The sequence below is a fragment of the Trachurus trachurus genome, assembly GCF_905171665.1.
Source record: "Trachurus trachurus genome assembly, chromosome: 14".
NCBI classification, from domain to species: Eukaryota; Metazoa; Chordata; class Actinopteri; order Carangiformes; family Carangidae; genus Trachurus; species Trachurus trachurus.
This window is the reverse complement of record NC_139903.1, coordinates 9,290,907-9,311,061: the sequence shown is the minus strand read 5'-3', so window position 1 is coordinate 9,311,061 and position 20,155 is coordinate 9,290,907. Positions and strand designations below refer to the sequence as shown.

General features: G+C 42.1%; 1 protein-coding gene across 1 annotated transcript in view; it reads right to left on the bottom strand.

Annotated features, from left to right (window-relative positions):
* Window positions 1–11,252: 11,252 nt before the first annotated feature.
* uvrag (UV radiation resistance associated gene) overlaps window positions 11,253–20,155 on the bottom strand; it is a 95,377-nt gene continuing 86,474 nt past the window's right edge. The window contains exon 15 of the mRNA XM_083985925.1: window positions 11,253–12,564. Within this exon, the coding sequence (XP_083842051.1) occupies window positions 11,694–12,564 (871 nt within the window). The 3' untranslated portion in view covers window positions 11,253–11,693. The remainder of the gene's footprint in view (window positions 12,565–20,155) is intronic.

The window sequence follows — 20,155 nt, the reverse complement described above, 5'->3', positions numbered from 1 at the left end:
CTTTTACCTCGGTTAAAGTGCAGGTCAGTCAGGGTGCAGTACGGTTACAGACTACACAAAAAGCTGTTACAACCCAGAGAGGAGCTGTTTCATGAATTTAAAGGGATAGTTCACCCAAAATTCAAATTTCACTCATTATCTACTCACCCTCATGTCGACTAAGAGCTTTGAGAATTTTCAGAGTCTTCCGTCCCTTCTCTGAGTTACGGGGGGGGTCCGCGCAGCAGTATTTGTCCATATACAGTAATGGTTGTCAATGGATACCTATTTTCTTTGTCCAAAAAGACACACCAAAAAACATCCAAATACCTCCATAGTGCTCGTCTGTAATGTCCCTCTTGTATTGAAGCCCCGACATGAGAAATTGTTCCGAAAAAAATTAAATAAGTCTATGTTTTAAGCTTGTTTGTAGCGGAAGCTCCCAGCACTGCTCTTCCTGGTCCGTCCAAATCTTGCGTGATTTGCATTGACACCGGTGCAAATCGCGCGAGATCTGGACGGACCAGGATAATGAAAAATTTGAATTTTGGGTGAACTATCTCTTTAAGTCATTTAAAACATAATATGGGAAGTCTGACCACGACCAATGAGAAGTGTCTGCTGCTTGACAGGCAAAATTATTTAATCTTTTTTTCTGTATGTATGTGATAATGTATGTGATAAACTGTATACAAAAGAAAGACATAAAGCAAATCTCTTTTCTGCTTTCTAGTTACAGGAGTTAAGGCTGTTGGTCCTCCGCACCTCACGTTGGTGATTGTGCTTAATAACATCATGTGAAGTATATCTGTGTAGAATGAATAACACATTTCCTCGGGGTACAACAAGGAATAAAGTCTGTGCTCAGTTTGCTTCAGGCATGAAAAGTTCACATACCCTCAGCTCGTCACGGTGTCCAGCACTGGCCTTAAGCAGCACAGATACTTGAGCATTAGCCATTGGAGCTATTATGAGGCAATAAACAGTGAAGCTCTTAATGAACAGATCTAAAATGTTTTTGATTGTTTTAACATTGTGAAAAATGTCGGATGGGGTGTTAAGTGTTCTGCCCTGTTGATAAACTTTCATCACCAGTAGGTTTTAATGTTCTCCGCTCACTGGCTCCTGAGCTATTGGAGGAGTTTTGAGGCCAAGGTGAAATACTGGGAGCTCTCCCAGAATGACTTAAGACACTCAACTGTGTTTCCACACACATAGAGCTTTGGCAAGTTGGAGAGGAAGACCAGAGACAATTTGTCAGAAATTACCTTGACAAGTTGATGAACGGTTTGATGGCCTGCCAGATACATATCTCAAACCCATGCTCTTTGGAAAGCGGTGGTGGTCGGATAACACTGTGTATGAACGCGGATTTAAGATTTGACAGCTTAGACTGTGTGTGCAATTTAGTGTAGAGGAGGCAGGAAGAAAGAGATCTCAGAGACTGTTGCTCTCTGGGTGAATCAGTCACTGTTTCCAGGTGAATCAAAGCTGTCGGTGCGGCCAGCAGGACATTCTTCCATGTTCACTGAGGGAGGCTTTTATTCCCCGATGCAGCGCACCGGGCTTTAGTAAATCTTCAGGTAGGAGGGTCCTATACCTGTTCAGTGGAATTTTTTACAAAAGTAAAAAACTCCTCCCTGGGAATCTCACCTCCTCACATGCACATTTCATTCCTCTCCCCCTTCCTTATAACTTCCTCTCTCCCTCCTTTGTGCAAACTGCTCTCACTGGTAGAAAATGAAGATCAGATGTGTGTAATTGCTGCTGGGATAAAAGGGCCTGGATGCACCTGTGATGTATGGGATGAGAGAATTACACACATGACAAGGTAATTAGCGAGAAGGACATCAAGTCGATTTAACAACCTTTAAGATTTCCTCATAAAACACGGATATGTGACAGTGGCCATGTGTGTCCCATTATCGGACGACTGCGATTGCGCAGCTCAGAAGTGGTTTGGGTGTTGGTTTGACTCAAAACAGCATCTTCTTCTTTCTTTCTTTTTTTTTCCCAGGCTGGACATCCTGACTTTAATAACACACTTGGGATGGGATGAACTCATAAAGTAACAAAAGGGGAATTACATTAACTCGTTAATAATGAATAGTTATACAGGAGCTGTTGCATGACGCTCGATACAAACACACATGCTATTCATCCCACAGACTCTTCTCATCTTTTACAATCTGAGATTCTGACTTGTTTGATTAAATTTAATGATGTGCTTCATTGTGTATAACAGTAAAATCTTCACATACAGACCGGGAGATATTTGGAAGAGACAACACATGGCCCTGTGTATGACCTGTGAGTGACATATGTTTGTAATAGTTGCTGTGGGAATAAAGACTGTAAAGCTGCCTGACCCTGAGGTGCCCGCTTTGCGTTTGACATTAAACCAACCTCCATTAAAAAAAAAAAGTACAAAAGTGTTGCCGTCTATAGGTAAAGGTAAACACTGCACTCCTTGTGGCTGTGGCTCCCAAACTTTCTTGCCTTGTGAGCGACCTTTGTGAACTGAGCTGATGTGATGTCATCTCACAACCCCTGAGCCAGAGGATGAGTTGTGAGCAGCTCAGGAAAGAGTTATGTTCTCGTGCTCTTTCATTTCAGCTGATAGAGCCGTAAAACTCTTAAGCATTTCAATTTACACGTCAGTCTCCAACAGCCCCTACTATAGAATAGCAGCTCTATGAAGCTGCACTGGACACAGCAGCGCTTTAAGCTACATGTTTACATTAGCGTGATGATGTTTAGCTTGGGGGAACATGAATGTATGTACAAAATTTCATGGTAATCCATTAGATAGTTACAGAGATATCACTCAAAATCACAGCCACCACCCATACAGTGGTTCTGGAGGAAATATCATGATGATTTACTCTCTATAGAGCACAAAGCACAAAATCTCATTCACATTGATGTCAAAACTGGGACCTCTTTGTATTACAATATGAGTGTTAAAGGGATAGTTCAACATTTTGGCAAATTGGCCCATTGCCATAATCCCTATAGTCATAGCAGTAGGTTCATTACCATTAATTGTTGGTGCAAGCTATTTTTAGAACGGTGGAGCAGAGCCGTGAGCTGCTCAAAGCTACGCTACGGAGGCTCGTGGGATTTCTTGGTTTCCCTTTCAACTCATCAAATAATGTCTGTCTGGTAACGTTCTGTTATTATCTCATAGTGTGGTGAATGTGCAGGTCACAACTTGTCCACCAGAGTGTTTTGGAGTTGTTGAATTGTGTATTTGATGAGTGATGAGTTTGATGAGGGAAACCAAGAAATCCCATGAGCTTCCGTAGCGTAGCTCTGAGCAGCTCGCTGCTCTGCTCCGCCGATCTAAAAATAGGTTGCACTGACAATTAAAGGTAACAAACCTACTGCAATGACTATAGGGATTATGGCAATGGGCCAAATGTTGAACTATCCCTTTAACCTATTCAGCACTTGCTCTTAGTGTATACTTACTGAATTTGATGAATGATTTGATACATGCACTTACACATGAATAAAATGTGAATACTGCTGAATTGGTCTTTAATTTCTCCAATTAAACACCTGTTTTTTTCTGAATGGAACATCTATTATTAGACAGTGTGTAAGTGGGTTTGGTGGAACCAGAGGAAGACTGAAATCATGCTGAAAGAAACAATATTAATAACGGTTAAATATGTGCTAACAACAAGCATCTATATTTCTTTCTTTTACTCCTTGCAGTTTCTTCTCATCAGATGTCATGCAGCGGTATGTAATTCTTGGCAGCAGCTCACAGCAGGACACCGTAGCTGTTTGGGAAGGCTGATGCTCAGCCGGTGTTAAAGTCACGAGATCGGGCTCATGAATCAATGCATGGTTGTACCTCAAATACACACACTCTATCTCTCACACACTTACACACACACACACACACACACACACACACACACACACACACACACACACACACACACACACACACACAGAGGGAACCATTCCCAGCAATAAGAGAGGAGAAAACCTGATGTTATGCATGAAAACAAATTTTCTTCAGATCATATATAGCATCGACAGAACAAGGGCTGCTGTACTAAAGCAAAAATGATCATCCGGCAAAAATCTAATCTTTCCTTTGGTGCTGTGATATATTCCTTTTGTTATTGTTTCCCATTGTTAGCTGTTCTTTAGGCCCATTGTGTGTTTGGGGAGTGTTCCCTTTTCCTCTGTATGTCAGGTGTCAATTACGTCATTCAAACTTTCTAAAGGTAATTATAGAAAGCCACAATGTCCTCCAGCACAAATTCACCGCAAAAATCATTATATGAGCACCATGACATCAGTCTTCAGCAATCGGGTTTATTTTCACAAGGTCCGTAATAAAACCGTCATGGTCATTGTGATATTATTTTTTTTATTTATCCAGAATTCTGCACTCGCAGCACTCACACAATCCCAATATTGATATTGCGGCAATGAAATCAGCTGGACACCACTGCGTTTCATTATGGCGTGCAAATGGAGCATGTGGAGAGAATAAGTCAGCCCAATAAAAGTCTAGAGTTTGGTGAATGGCTGGGAAAGGATCGGCCTCGATCGTGTTTTAAAAAAGAAGAAAACACTGTAAGTGATAGAGAGGAGCGAGGTTTTACTGCTGAAACACGGAGGGGTGAGCGGGATTTCATCCAAGCAGATTCTGTCTTGTTACGGAGATGGTTTAAACAGCTGAGCCAGGTCGCTATGCAGAACCTCGACCATGCAGACCGAGGACCAGGACCAGGACAGGTCGAGGTGAGCGGATACAGTCTGGGCTCTCAGACAGGACACCGGAGCTGCTGAGTCGTCCCTCGGTGCTTGTAACTCAGTCCCCTGCTCCCTGTATTGTGACCATAACCCACCAATAAAGAGTTATAGTGGCAGTATGAGGTCTCAACACACTAATGAAGGAGAAAGTACTTTGTGTCTCTGTGTTGACTTTGTACCACCGCAATGAACTCCGAACAAGGTTGATACCTGAATCCTGTGATGAGACATGAACGTTGGGCTTTCACTGGAGGACACAGAGAGGACGTGATTAACGTAGCTTAGCTTAGCATACTGTACACAGAGGCAAACAGCCTGACCATGCAAAGGTCACAACCAGGGCCGCTGCTAGGAATGTGTAGTCTAGTGGGCCCCTGACTTTATTTATTATGATTTATTTTTCTTATACTCTATGTTCTTGACAGTACCTGACGCAACACACCCAATTATTAGTCTACTGTTGCTCCACCATGGACTAAACCAGGCAGCGGGTTATTGCTTGGAAAATAAAAATGAATATCGCACATTTTAACGCTTTGTTTTGATGCCGATGCAACATTAGTAGCCTATGAGTATTAGTCAGGGTTATATGCAGAATAATTTAGTCGAATATATATAAAGATTCGGCTACTGGAGGTTGCTGTTGTCATCACCTTTCTCTCCTATGCAACAGCCCTGGTCACAGCAGACCATGTTTTCAGTCTCATGCATCACAGCTTCCAGTCTAAGATGAGGAATGTGTTATCCTGTGATGAGACATGAACGTTGGGTTTTCTCTGCAGGACAGAGAGGACGTGGTTAACTTACTGAAGCTTAACTTAGATACTGTACACAGAGGCAAACAGCTGGCCTGACCATCCAAAGGTCACAGCCAGGGCCGTTGCTAGGAATGTGTAGTCTAGTGGGCCTCTGCCCCCCGACTTTTCACCGCCACTTTTTTCTTAGACTGTGTATTATCATATCATTTATTATGATTTATTTTTCTTTTACTCTATGTTCTTGACCGTATTTGATTATTATTCTTAGTTTGCGGGGTCTACTGTTGCTCCACCATGGACTAAATCAGGCAGGGGGTTATTGCTTGGAAAATAAAACGTATTTTATGAATATTGCACATTTTGTGGCTTTGTTTTGATGCTGATGCAACATTAGTAGCCTATGAGCATTAGTCAGAGTTATATGCAGAATAATTTAGTCGTATAAAGATTTGGCTACTGGGGGGTTGCTGTTGTCATCGCCTTTCTCCCCTATGCAACGGCCCTGGTCACAGCAGACCACGTTTTCAGTCTCATGCATCACAGCTTCCGGTCTAAGACGAGGAATCGTGTGTTATCTATTTAAAAAAACAAGGAAAACATATTTATCTTTATCTTACATTTCATCTGCCTAAAACAAAGAGGATGCAGCTCCTCTTCCTGCTCCGCTGTCACTCCCAAGAGAAGCATAGCAGTCATTCATCTACGAGATGTTATGCAACGCAACTATCAAATATTCTTGACTTTCTATGACTCCCCTCTGCTCACACACAGGTTTCCAAAAATAAAAGCAACGCCGTTATGGCCGACATGTAGCCGTGACAGGATCACAGTGCATGAGTGATACTCGCAGTAATAATGGCTGTGTGTGGAGAGCAGGTAATGACAAGGGGGTGTAGAGTATCACTGAGACCTAAGAATGACAAGGATACGGTGAATGACTTTGAGCTGGGACTGACGGCGTGTCAGATGATACGGCTGCTGTATAAATGAGGTGATGATGGACTGCAGCTATTCTCCTGCCTGTGCTCACTGTTTACGCTGAGTCCGAGGTGGATTCCGCTCCATAACACCGGGGTCTTAAGAATTAGATGGATCGCACACCACACCACGGCCGGTGACTATTTAAATCAATAATCATGGTTAATGAAGACACAGCTACAGGGATTACTCTCACACACACACACACACACACACACACATACACAGACATAGCGGTGTAAAGCCCAGAGGCCGGGGCTTAGACAGCAGGCAGTGCTGCGCTGGCTGGCTGGTGTGTATTTTGCGAGGTGCCTGTGATGATGAACAGCACAGCAGACTATACACTGCAGCAGTGTTGAACTCTTTAAACTGAGCACTCAGCTCAACAATATTAAGATGGCTTTGTGAGTGAGGAAATAAAACCTGCTTACTTTCACTCTCTGGGCCTTATTAGCTCTTGCTTTCATTAAATTTAAATCTACAATAATAAGATGCAAAAATCTTAAATGTTTTAAGCTGTGTGCACCTGTTCAAAGAGGCTTGGAGAAGAGATTTTGTCCCACCATGATGGCACAAATGTCCCATCTCTTGGCCGGCTGGATGAAATGTGGCTCCCAGAGGGCCGAGCGTTGAGGTCTCCAGACACCTGTAGGGGCTTAGCGGTGAGAGCTGACAGAGAGCAGAGGAACAGGAGGAGCGGACAGGAAACAGAGAGGACAATTCATCTGCGTTATTGAAATTCCTAATGAGAAACACTATGAAAAGCAGGTGATTCTGATAAGAGGGAACTTTATTGTTATGAGTAATGGGTAAAAATGCCTTGATAGCAGCCAACTACAAGCTGCCTGAAACAACCAAGGGGGCTCTATCTAGCAAGCCAGTTTACTTCAAATGCTTTGTGAGTTACTGTTTTCCGGTACTTAATGCGAACAAATTGATACATTACCTGAAGCCCTGACAACAGCGTGACACAGTAATACCACCAGAAAGGTTGGGTTTTACCCAGTTAGCCTAAGTGCGTAATGAGGTAAAGGAATGCAGGAGGGCTTATTTCATTAGAAAAGAGATTACTTCAAGCACTGACTGAACTGTACAGCCACATGTGCATATGTGTGTGTGTGTGTGTCAGGGTTGTGGGGCTCATAGTGTCAATGTGACTGAAAGCAAAAAGCTGTAATTTGTTCAGTAAAACCCGCCTGAAGCTGCTCTGGGAAAATAAAGCTGTTTCACTGAGAGGATCACTGGAGTTTCATCAAGTCTAAAATCAGATTTGGTATAAAAAATTAACAAATACATAATGTTTTGCTTTTTTTTTTTTTAGCCCACAGTAAAAAGCAGGGATGCAAGGTGCAGCAAATCTTGAAGATTTAAAAAAAATAAAAATAAAATAAAACAGTCAATAATAAATTGGCTCTATGTGACAGATAAATTGAGCTACATGTAATCATCATCTTGTATGTAGCCTAATAGTCATCTTTGGCGCTGCCTCCATGCACGCACACGGCCACACACATACAGTACACACATGTTTGTTTTTATATACATATTATTCCCGTATTGTACTTATATAGACTATTGTACTGCATTTTATAGTATTAACTGTTGTATGATGTTAACTTTTATCAACCTGCCCCAAGGACAACAGATGAAAATTTGCCGCATGGGTTAACTCTGTTACATTTACATTGATGTTAAAACTGACATGTTAATTAATGTGCACTGTCCCTGTTCAATAAATAAATGAAATGAAATGAAAGGAAGAGTGTGTACATACCAGGTCAGCCTGTTGCAGGTCATGAAGATGCACCTGGATTGTGAAAATTGTTTGAAGAGTCGTACAGCAAAGTTTCAATATGATATCATATAAACCGCATCGTTAGAAACTGTGAGTCCAACGTCGCGGGGGTTTCCATTAATTTCTTCTGATCAGACATCTTGATATTATATAACAAAGGAAAATTCTGCTTTGTAGGATTTTTTCTTTTCCCGTTTGACTCGTCAGAGTAGGGGAAGCAGATGTTTAATAAATGGTCAACTAATTAAAGGTAACACAAGGACCACTTGTGCTACTTCGAAGGTCTTTGTGTTGAGTTGAGACATGCAACTGGGCTTTTGTTAATGCAACAAATTTAAGACTTGTCCTTCTCCTGTAAAGTCATCAACAACGTCTGCGGTGAAAGAATTTGTAGCCGATTGAGAAACGGAATTCAATTTTTCATGAAAATACCAAAGATTTCATAGTTACAGCGTTTCACTTCTGCTGCTGCTCTTAATCTAATATGATAGTAACACGCTTTAGTCGTTTTTCACCATTTTCAAACATTTATGAAGTAGTTGTTTCAGTTTATTGAAAAACATAACAATTCATTTATAGTGAAAATAACTGTTGCAGCTGTAATTTGGAGTCTGGTTACCTTGTGCAGTTTTCTAATACACCTCCACCCATCCTCAACCCTGAACTCCGGTCTCATGAGAATAACTGGAGACATCTGTTGGAAGGATGTCTATGATATTTGACGAATAACTTGGATTTTGAATAAGATATCTCGATGATACTGACATTGACATATAGATGAAAGCACTGTCTCCTTGTAGCACAGCTGCAGCGTACTCATGCTTTCATTGAACTGTTTTCAGGAGCGTTAGGAATATTGTCCATTTTGGTATTGTTTTAAAATCATGTTTCACATTTTATCATTTCACTGCTATAATAACCATCTCATTTCAACCTTAAGCAAAACCCACGCTGATACAAATGCAGGCAGACCACTCTTTTAAAGGGGGCTACGTACATCCATGCCATTGGACTGCAAGTCTTTAATAACAAAAAAAAAAGAAGAAAAAGAGGAAAACCAAAAACAAAACAAAACAAAAAAAAACCTCCATACAAAAGTATATGTACATGGTCACTTACTGAACTGTATAGCAGTTTATGGAAATGATCTAAAATGGTTCATCTTTTTAGTTTTTAAATACAATACTCAACAGTCAGCAACCACACAGTACTGGATCTGAAACACAACAAGTGGGCTGTCAGTGGAGAGTCCATTTCTGTTATCACGGCAGGTGATGTGAAGCAGCTGTCAACACACCGGGACCCACACAAACCAGTTATGATATATCAGTCTAACGTTTGTCAGTATGGATGAGTGACTGGGGGGAAATAAAAACTAAATATCGATTTAGCACACACAACATGTTGGTTGACAGACATAAATAACGCAATAATTGAATACCAGTGCAAGAAAAGCAACAGGGAGACAAAAGAGGGACAAAAAAATCAATCACAGACAATGGGATTGAGACACTTGCTATTAACACATACAAGTAGAGCCTGAGTGAGGAATCCCAACAGAACAATGGACACAGATGCGAATCAGTGGACGCAACATTAACATTGAAGTTAATATCAATGGGTTACATTAAAATTGAAAAAAAAAAAAAAAAAAAAAAGAGGATGTGGAGATAAGACAGAAAAACAATTGCACCATATCCCTGCCATGTGCCGTGAGCTCCAACCTGCCACTCCTCGTCTTTGAACCTGAAGGAGAAAACTCGACCGCGTGTGGAGGATGAGCTGTGAGGAGGAAGAGGAGGAAGAGGGGGATGCAGCCTGGTTCCAGCTCCCACCTCACTTTGTGGTAATAAAATCCTGCTCAAAGGTCATTGGTGGGTTCACCTGAAACCTACCTGTGACCATGTGACTGTGGTTGCTAATGCATGCTAATGTGAAGCTCTGTCACACGCGGCGCACATATAAACAGCAGCACACCCACCCACCCACCCACTACCATGCGCTCTGAATGAAGGCCTGGGAAGCATCTACATGTTTGTTTGTACAGTCGAAAAGGTGCAAGTACTGGGACAGCAGGCTCTCTTGATAGGAGATGTTTCCGCTGTGATAAAACTTCCTGTCGCAGCCACTGTCAGCGTGAACGTCGGATGTCTGTGTTACTGATTCTACTCTTGATAAATGAAAAAAGCTAAACAAACAAACAAACAAAAAAACAGCAGCGTATTACTTGGAGCTGCTGCGTTAAAACATTTTTGAACCCTGATATTCTGACTCTGCATGTTGAGTCTTGAGATGCAGTTTAGAGATGATGATGGTTTGCGCAGGTAGGTTTAAAGGGATAGTTCAACATTTGGGCAAATTGGCCCATTGCCATAATCCCTATAGTCATAGCAGTAGGTTCGTTACCTTTAATTGCCGGTGCAAGCTATTTTTAGAACGGCGGAGCAGAGCCACGAGCTGCTCAGAGCTACGCTACGGAGGCTCATGGGATTTCTTGGTTTCCCTCATCAAACTCATCAAATACACAATCCAACAACTCCAAAACGCTCTGGTGGACAAGTTGTGACCTGCACATTCACCACGCTATGAGATAATAACAGAACGTTACCAGACAGAGTTGTTTTAGAGGTAAATACAGAGACTGCTTGATGAAAATCTGTCCCTGAAGGCAACGCACATCAGCGGTTTTGCATGAATTTGCCTCTAAAACAACTCTGTCTCATAGCGTGGTGAATGTGCAGGTCACAACTTGTCTACCAGAGCGTTTTGGAGTTGTTGGATTGTGTATTTGATGAGTTTGATGAGGTAAACCAAGAAATCCCATTAGCCTCCGTAGCGTTGGCTCTGCTCCGCTGTTCTAAAAGTAGCTTGCACCGACAATTAAAGGTAACAAACCTACTGCTATGACTACAGCAATTATGGCAATGGGCCAATTTGCCCAAATGTTGAACTATCCCTTTAAAAAATAGAAAGTGAGTGGCATATATGAATGGCCCCTGGTTGGTGTGGAGCAACAGACAACAGTAACTGACAACAAACCCTGGTGCGTGGGGCTAAATCGTTTCATGAATAAAGACTGCCTGAATTATTGTATTGAGTCTGGCATCAAAAATAAAAAGTTAAGCCAACTGTTCCAGTACTTCCACTTTTTAACTGCATTCCATTGAAAAGATTACTTCGGAAATGTTTACAATAAGTGCAAATTGGTCGTTATTCCAGATCAGCTCCTATGATTTTTGATGCTGTGATTAGGAGGTGGAGGCGCCACCTTTGTCGTCTCAGTCCGTCTCGTCTCGTCTCCCTGCCTTTATTTGTCCAAACTCCCTGTGCAAGTTTTTTTTTTTTTTTTTCCATGCCTCCCCGTCCTGTCTCCTTTTACGTGCTGTAGGACTTCTCCGTCTTCACTTCTCAGAGTTCTTGCGCGGCCTTCGGAAGCTGGACATGTTCTCGTTTAGTGCATAGATGCGCCTGGAGAACTCCTCGAAGCCGGCCACGTCCAGCTCGCCCAGCACCTGTTCGTCGCACTCCACGGCCACGGCGTGGTCCACGGGGATGCGGCGGTAGTCGTCGTCGTCGTCCAGCCGGGCCTCGTCCGCCGCCAGCCCTAATCCCACCACCACCGCCCCCATGCCCATGCCCATGCCCATGCCGAGGCCTAAGCCGGTCGCCTCCGTGCCCATGATCTCCTCGGCTTGCTCCACAGAGCAGCGCAGCTCCGGGGCCAGGCTGACGGGCGCCGGTCCGGGCACCACGGAGCCGTTCATGGCGCCCGTGTGCTGCTGGACGACGACACCGCTGCTGGCTTCTTTTTCCTCCCCAGTTTCCTGCACTGTGCTGCTATTGGATGGCTTTTCTTCTTCTTCAGTCTTCTCTTCTTTATCTAAATCAATCTCTCTAGTATCAGCGTCCTGCTTCTTCTCCTTCTCCTCCTCGTTGTTGGCCTCTGTTGTTGTTGTGGTCTCGTTGAGGCTCAGTGAGGTCATGCTGGCGTCGAGGGAGGAGGACAGGTGTTTGGGTGAAGGTAAGGCATCGGGGGCCAGACCACCGACGGCGGGGGGAGGAGGAGGCTGCTGTTGCCCCCCCTCGTCCATGGCCGTGTTGTAGCTGGGCGGAGGCGTCGGCTTGTACTTGTCGGCCTCGGAGCTCGCCCTTTTCCTCAGCCCTCGGTCGGGGGAGCTGGTGTGGTAGGGGTAGCCGATCTCCGAGGCGGCAGACACACCGAGCTGGGACTTGGATGGCACCGGGATGGAGCTGGAGACGTTGTGTCTGTCGCTGTGAGGAAGGAAGAAAAGCAGGAACATGAACAACAGCAATGACAACAGAACCACTTTAGTTTAGTGTGCAACAAGGTTAAAGGCTGTAGAATCTAGTGCAACTGTGTGAGGCTCTAAACTTTCTTTTTCTTTCTTTTTTTTTGTTATGGTCACTGCTGATTCTGACATGTACTACTTTTGTTTTTGTTTTGTGTTACTGTACTTGTGTGCACATTCTTCGTTAAAGGGATAGTTCAACATTTTGGCAAATTGGCCCATTGCCATAATCCCTATAGTCATAGCAGTAGGTTCGTAACCTTTAATTGTCGGTGCAGGCTATTTTTAGAACGGCGGAGCAGAGCCGTGAGCTGCTCAGAGCTACGCTACAGAGGCTAAAGGGATTTCTTGGTTTCCCTCATCAAACCCATCAAATACACACTGAGTTGTTTTCGAGGTAAATTCATGCAAAACAGCTGATGCGCGTTCCCGTCGGGGGCAGTTTTATGGCAACTTGCCTCGAAAACAACTCTGTCTTGTGATGCTCCGTTATTATCTCATAGTGTGGTGAATGTGCAGGTCACAACTTGTCCACCAGAGCGTTTTGGAGTTGTTGGATTGTGTATTTGATGAGTTTGATGAGGGAAACCAAGAAATCCCATTAGCCTCCGTAGTGTAGCTCTGAGCAGCTCGCAGCTCTGCTCCGCCGTTCTAAAAATAGCTTGCACCGACAATTAAAGGTAACGAACCTACTCCTAAGAGGCTAAGACCTTGTATTGGTTTTCTATGGTTCTTCTATGTATTTCTCATGTGTCTTTTTTTTTTAGTATTACAACAACCTGCCTGAATGACGGAAATTCAATTTACATGTGCACAATGTCTGCTCTCCCCAATCTAAAATAATAATAATAATATTCTAAAATTTAGATAAAACATTTAGGCTATTTCCCTTTTGCTATAGTGAGCCTTTATCTCTCCAGCCAACATGGCTGACATGTCCAAAAGCGCTGAATGTGACACCCAGGTTTCTACGTATTTGGACCTGGTTCTCCATTGATCTCATCGGCAACCGACCGCTCTCCTCTCCGCCCCAAAGCGCCCAGCTCCTTTCCTCTGATCCAGGAGAGACAGCTGCAGTTCTTTGTAAATCACTCCACCTTACAACACTCTGAAAACATTTGTGCAGCCTCTGAGACCAGGCCTCACGTAGCCATCCAAGTATGTCAGACATTCTCCTCCATAACAGATAACAGACTAGGGCTCTGGGACACCCCACCCTGCCCAAGTGCTGGAGCCATAAATTTACTTAAATGGGGGCCTCACCACCTCTTCCGATAGCCAAGGCCATGTATAATTCACCGGACTACTTAGTGGTCTGCTTAACAGGACCAGTCTGCTATCTCAGGAGCTCGGGCACGGTGCTGCCGGGGTCAGAGGTCAAAGCAGGGCCTCTCTGTTCTCTGGTGATTCACATGTGTTGGTTAAAGAGTTAAGGACAAATCTCTGCTTGTTCAGTTGGACGTGTAGTAGTAGTAGTCCCTGTAAATTTTCTCCTGTCACTTGGCACAAGCGAAAGGGAAGCCTTGCCTAAAAACAGTGGCGCTGATGGGAGCAGCGGTTGACAGATGCGTTTACTAGATAGATAGATAGATAGATAGATAGATAGATAGATAGATAGATAGATAGATAGATAGATAGATAGATAGATAGATAGATAGATAGATAGATAGATAGATAGATAGATAGATAGACAGATAGATAGACAGATAGATAGACTGCTCAAAAAAAATAAAGGGAACACTTAAACAACACATTGTAACTCCAAGTATATCACACCCGTGTGAAATCAACCTAGGATGATAATTTTGATTTACATTCATAATTTTTATGTTATTTTGTTCTCAACACACTCTACTATATATTGAATAACGATTTTAAACTGCAATATTTCATTAATTGAGATCTAAGATGTGTTGTTTAAGTGTTCCCTTTATTTTTTTGAGCAAGATAGATAGATAGATAGATAGATAGATAGATAGATAGATAGATAGATAGATAGATAGATAGATAGATAGATAGATAGATAGATATGTACATTTTCTATATATCTATCCCTGTAAATTTTCTCCTGTCACTTGGCACATGCGAAAGGAAGTCTTTGCCTAAAAACAGTGGTTGCTGATGGGAGCGGCGGTTGACAGATGCGTTTACTAGTGTACTAGCTTTGCCGTCTAATGGACAGTTTCACCACCAAACATGTGAAAGGCTTGTAAAAAAGGGCCCCGACCTTGACCCACGCAGGCACCCAGCCGAGGTGGTCCTGACAGGGTTCACAGGCAGGACGCCGCTGAGACGAGAGCAGAGAGGCTGTCTAGTTTTTTAGAGAAACTTGTCAAACTTCAAAGCGCCGGCGGTACAGTAAACGAGAACCATCCTTCGTCTGAAAGGTACAGTATGAAACCAGTTAGGCTAACAACCTGTAAATACTACACCACTACCATTTCTGTTAATTGAAGGCGCACGGATGTAAAATGTTGGATATGGATAGTCATCTGAGGTCAGGGTTAGGCAAACAAAGGGATCGGGTAATGACCTGATCCTGTGAGAGCCTTCGTCTTAAGTGGGCAGAATGGGAGATGGGCTGTGCTTTACTTGGCAGCGCATATCCATGAAAACACATCGTTTAATATAACTGGCTTCAACGTGCCCCCCCCTCTTAACAAACACATGGTTAATTCTGCAGCAAAGCAATTTTTTTGAGGGGGAAAAAATGGAAACAATATGCTCCTTAACACCTAATTTTCTGGGGAGACAAATGGAATAAAAAGAAAATATATGAGTTGAATGATTCGCCATCTTAAACACTTATCTGTGACTGTGATTCCAAATGAAACCATCATGGGCTCTTTTGGAAACGGTCCAAAAATTCAAAAATGTGATTTGAAGGGCAGGAATAAAGACAGATGTCATGAGAAGTCAATTATCATTTAAATAAGTGGAAAATCTGGTTCAGACTCTTTGAAACACAATACAGCTTTGGGGAACCGGAGACAGCTGGTACGGCGGGGAAGTCTAAGGTTTCAATGCATCATTTATAACAAGCTAGGAAGTGACTATACGTCGTTTGAGCTTGACAGAGCGATGTCCGACTCCTTACGGCAACGGCTGATTAGATGGCTTTGATTTTAATCATCATCAGCTATTTTCTTCTCTACCCCCCCCAGCAAACTCTCTCCTATAATCCATTTGCTCAGGTTTTAAATGGCCAATTAACAAATGTATTATTGATACTGGCAAAAAATCACATGGTCATCACACCAACTCTTTAGTATAATGAGGAATCTTGTATGTGGACCATGTTATTTTGTTCCACTGGGCGCCTCGGTTGGGCCTGCATTAGTTCTATTATTTGTGTCAAACTGAGCTGCAGCGTATGAATAACAGAGAGAGAATGGGTGTGCGAGCGAGTACTCGAGCCAAGCAACCCTCTGGGCAGTCATAACATTTTTTCTTGAAACATTTTAACTCTGATGACATGTTTTTTAATGCCAGCAATTAGTCTACACATGTATAGCCACTGTGACCATATGTGCCAAATAAGGGTGCTGGGAAGACAGAACTGCTGAAAAACATTTCCTAAAGTTGTTTGGAAAAGCTGGAACTCATACAGCAGCGCCATTACAGAATAAGGCCAAATATACTCCCATGGCATGAGCTAACTGTGTCTCTCGTTGACATTCTCCGTGCACTGAATGAGATTTTTCATATTCTTCATAAACATTTACTCTGTTCCCCTCTCAGAAATTTCCTTCGCCTTGTATAAACTATTCAGACAAACAGTCCTTAAACTGCTTTTGAATGTAATTCGAAGGATGGTCGCTGGGTTGGCCCACCACTTTGGCCCGGACGCTGAAATATCTAACCTGTTATTGGATACACTGTGATTATATTTAGGGCATACACCAAGTTCTGACTTTGTTAGGAACCCTCAGTCAAAACTAATGCAGTGTAATACAACCATTCTGCAGCAAATCACATCCTGTCCTTTGTGATCACGCATTGGAATCAAATACTAAATATAAAAGTCATGACAGAAGATTTATTGCAGGCCTTTTGTATTAGAGAACGTCAGTTTCAGCTAGATGTACCTAATAAACCGCTGAGTGGTCACATTCATGGTCCTCACGACTCCGGTGATCCGATTTTCCTCTCGAACCACCATGAAGTTGACATTTGTGAGGAAGTGTTATGACTTTGGCGATCCGTCGGAATTTTTCATCAAAAGTTGGTTGGTTAATTTCCATATTCTTTCAAAATAAAAGCACGCCAAGGTAGGCATTATCCCCGTGGCTATGTGACAGAGCTCCTGGCGGCCAGGGGAAACTTTTTAGTTTTGGTTTTGAATATTGCAATACTTTATCAGAGTTTTGTTGAGAGGGTTATCACCTCTGATTTGTTGCCAGGTAGCTCCTCCTCAAGACAGATATGCTACTGGTGTTACTCATTACGCATTTTTGGCATTCCTCATCTCATAAGTATGTTTAATGTTTTAACTTCTCTCTACAAATAGACTTTTAGACGGACAAAAAAAAAACACTAGGCTTGCTTCAGGCACTCACTCGCTAGAGCCAAGGATGATTGAGGCTGAAGTAAAAAGCATTTAATGAATCAGGGCAATAATAATTATAAAACAATAGTCAAACTTTATTTTAAGCTTTAAGAGCACCTGGAGTTTACTTCTCTTTTTTCTACTTCGAGCACTCGTGTGTCTCGAGTCTCTTTTTAGACTTAAGTTTTTATTCTTATTTTCTTTATTTCTTTATTTTTTTATTTTTTATTTTGTTTGGAAAAGGTATTTTCCAACAGAATCCACAGTACAAAAATACAAAATTAGTATTTACCATAGTCCTTTTCCCATTTATGCAACAATTTATACATACAGGTGAGCAACAAGAGTCAACGAAGGACACAGTTTGTGTGGTAAAGGACAGTCCTCCTGATCCTTCATAAGCATCCATTGTCACTTTCCTGAGAACAAAGTTTTTATTCTTATTTTCTGATGCCAGTAACACAATATAACAACTGTGTCAATAATAATAATAATAATAATAATAGCTAAAATTAATATATTGTGCGAAATGAAAAATCCCACCCATCCATATATGAAAATGTAGCTAAACTATACCGGGCTCAGATTTCAGACTGTACAGCTTGGGCTTCGTCTGAGGCATTCATGACAAGTAAAGTGAATTCATGATAGCAGCTCGACACACACAATACTGATGGGAAAAAGGTCTGTTGCTCATCTCTAATGTATAATACGAAGCTGTGCAGTGATAGGTTCCCTCCACTGGCAGCACAGGCAACAGTAAGTCTTTACGTTTCACCGGGCCTCTCTCTCTCTCTCTCTCTGCTACATTACTCCAACAACAACTTGACTGCACACTGTAAACGCTGCTAAAAGGCCTTTGCCTAAATCATCACGCAGAAAACTTGACGTGCTGAGCCAGAAATAGCCCTCATTCCTCCTGAGCTTTTTGCCTGCTCTCTTCCTTTCCACTGCTGATGTCAAACCTGGCATATTTCAGGCCGACTCAGGAATTCGGTAAGCCAGACCTTTTCCACTGTCCAGTCCCCCCACAGGCTTTACAACATGTCCCTGTTCATATCCAAAATCCGGCTACGGAGCCATGATTTTGGGCCAAAACAAGCAATGGCAGATAAGATTTTGGTTGTTTGATGTGGTTTAGGGAAATCCCTGTGAAACTTATAATGTGTTATGGTGGAAGCAAAGTTTTCTTTTTGTTTTGACAGGGCAGGACTTATCTACTGGCTGGCTTTGGAGGAGAGGGAATCACCACAGAAAAGCATGAGCGACATGATCAACAAGCTCAGTACGTTAATGATGTATCACATCTTGTCCAACAACTACACTGTTTTTAAAATATTACTTTGATATTGCTGCCGTTCAGTGACATTTATTTTGGCAAAATATTGTCCACAAGCCAAAAGGGAACTGAATAAAATAAATGTAAACCAGTACAGTTTTGACAGTTTTCATACTAATCCCATACGGCCATATTGACAGCAAGATAAACTAAATAATAACTCAAATGATTAGTTTTGGAAAATATGCCTATTCATTTTTGATCTGAGGAGACGATGGGTAAATAACCCTATGGTAAGTATAGCTTGGAATAAAGATTGGAAATAGGGAATCTATTAGCCCAGCTCCGTCAAAAAGGCACATTTAAAACTTAGTGACAAAGTATCTTGGGCATTTTCTCACTGTTGATTGGCACAATGATAGAGATATTTACAGGCAGTGTTCTAAGCAATATGCTCAAGCTAATATGCTCCTTCGTAGGTTTAGTTATGTGCTCAGTTGATGTTAAATGTTCCCTGTTTAGATCTTTCTGTACACCTAGTATGTATACAGCTCACCTCTGGTGTAGCTATAAGAAAAGCAGTATGCGGCGGCTCGTAGTGGCCTACAATGATGGACTGAGGTTGTTGCTTCAGGTGCCCAGGTGGCACAGTGCGAGCCAACTCTTTGCAATTGTGAAGCACTTTTAAGAAATTTAATGTATCGTTTTATGTGCCGCCTGGATGACTCTGGGAACAGCATTACTGGGGCTTTGACTAGCCCTGATAGGAGCTGCTATAGGTATTCATCCAGGCTTAGAAAACACTGGTGGGATAGCCTGCTTATGAATTACCTGTATGTGGAGAGTTGATTCTCTATCTGTGTGTCTGTCTTTTTCTCTCTCTCCTTAAATCTGTTTTGTGTCTGCAATAAAGATTAATAATAATAATTAGTGCTTAAAGTGCTTAAAATATTATATTCAGTCTTGTTTGTTGCCTTGTCTTTATATTAAACTAACCTAACCGTTGAATTAAGATTATTCAGTTTAACAAACTATCGACAAAGAGCAGAGCACTTATTTAACTATCTTAGGTGAGGTTGACTAGACATCTGATACCATGTGAATGTGTGATATCCTACCATGTTCTTCATTCTTGTTCATGACTAGATCATGAGCTGTAAAACATTACTGGGTTGAAGTTGTACTGTCGGTACTGATCTGTAGTTTGAGCTCTAATCTCCAGGAACAAGTTTTATTGGATTTTGGATCATGATTTTTATTGGATCATGTTATAGTGATTTCTTTCAAAGAGAGAAACATAAACATGTGGTTGGTTCAAATAATGGTTTTACGTGACAGAGGGAGAAAAAAACGAATTGGCAATGGCAGTATTATTCCTGAAGGATGAGGAGGAAACGATGTTTGAGAAACTACTGTACTCTACCTTTGCAGAATATCACATGAACCATCAGAGAGGGTTTATCCTTCCAAAGCATTTATTATTACAAATGTAGTGAATTCATATAGGGCACTTGTCAGGTTTAATTTACCTTGCAAATTTTAGGGTTAGTGTTGGTATATACATTTTTGTACATTATATCCTTTTATCTGTCACGGTTGAGACTGCAACTGTCGAGATGTCACAACCCTTTGTATACATCATGTAACAACAAGGGGCGGTTTTGCTAACTTCTGACTCACTATGGGGTCTTTGGGGAAGTTCACATCACATCCTCCAGCTGCGGT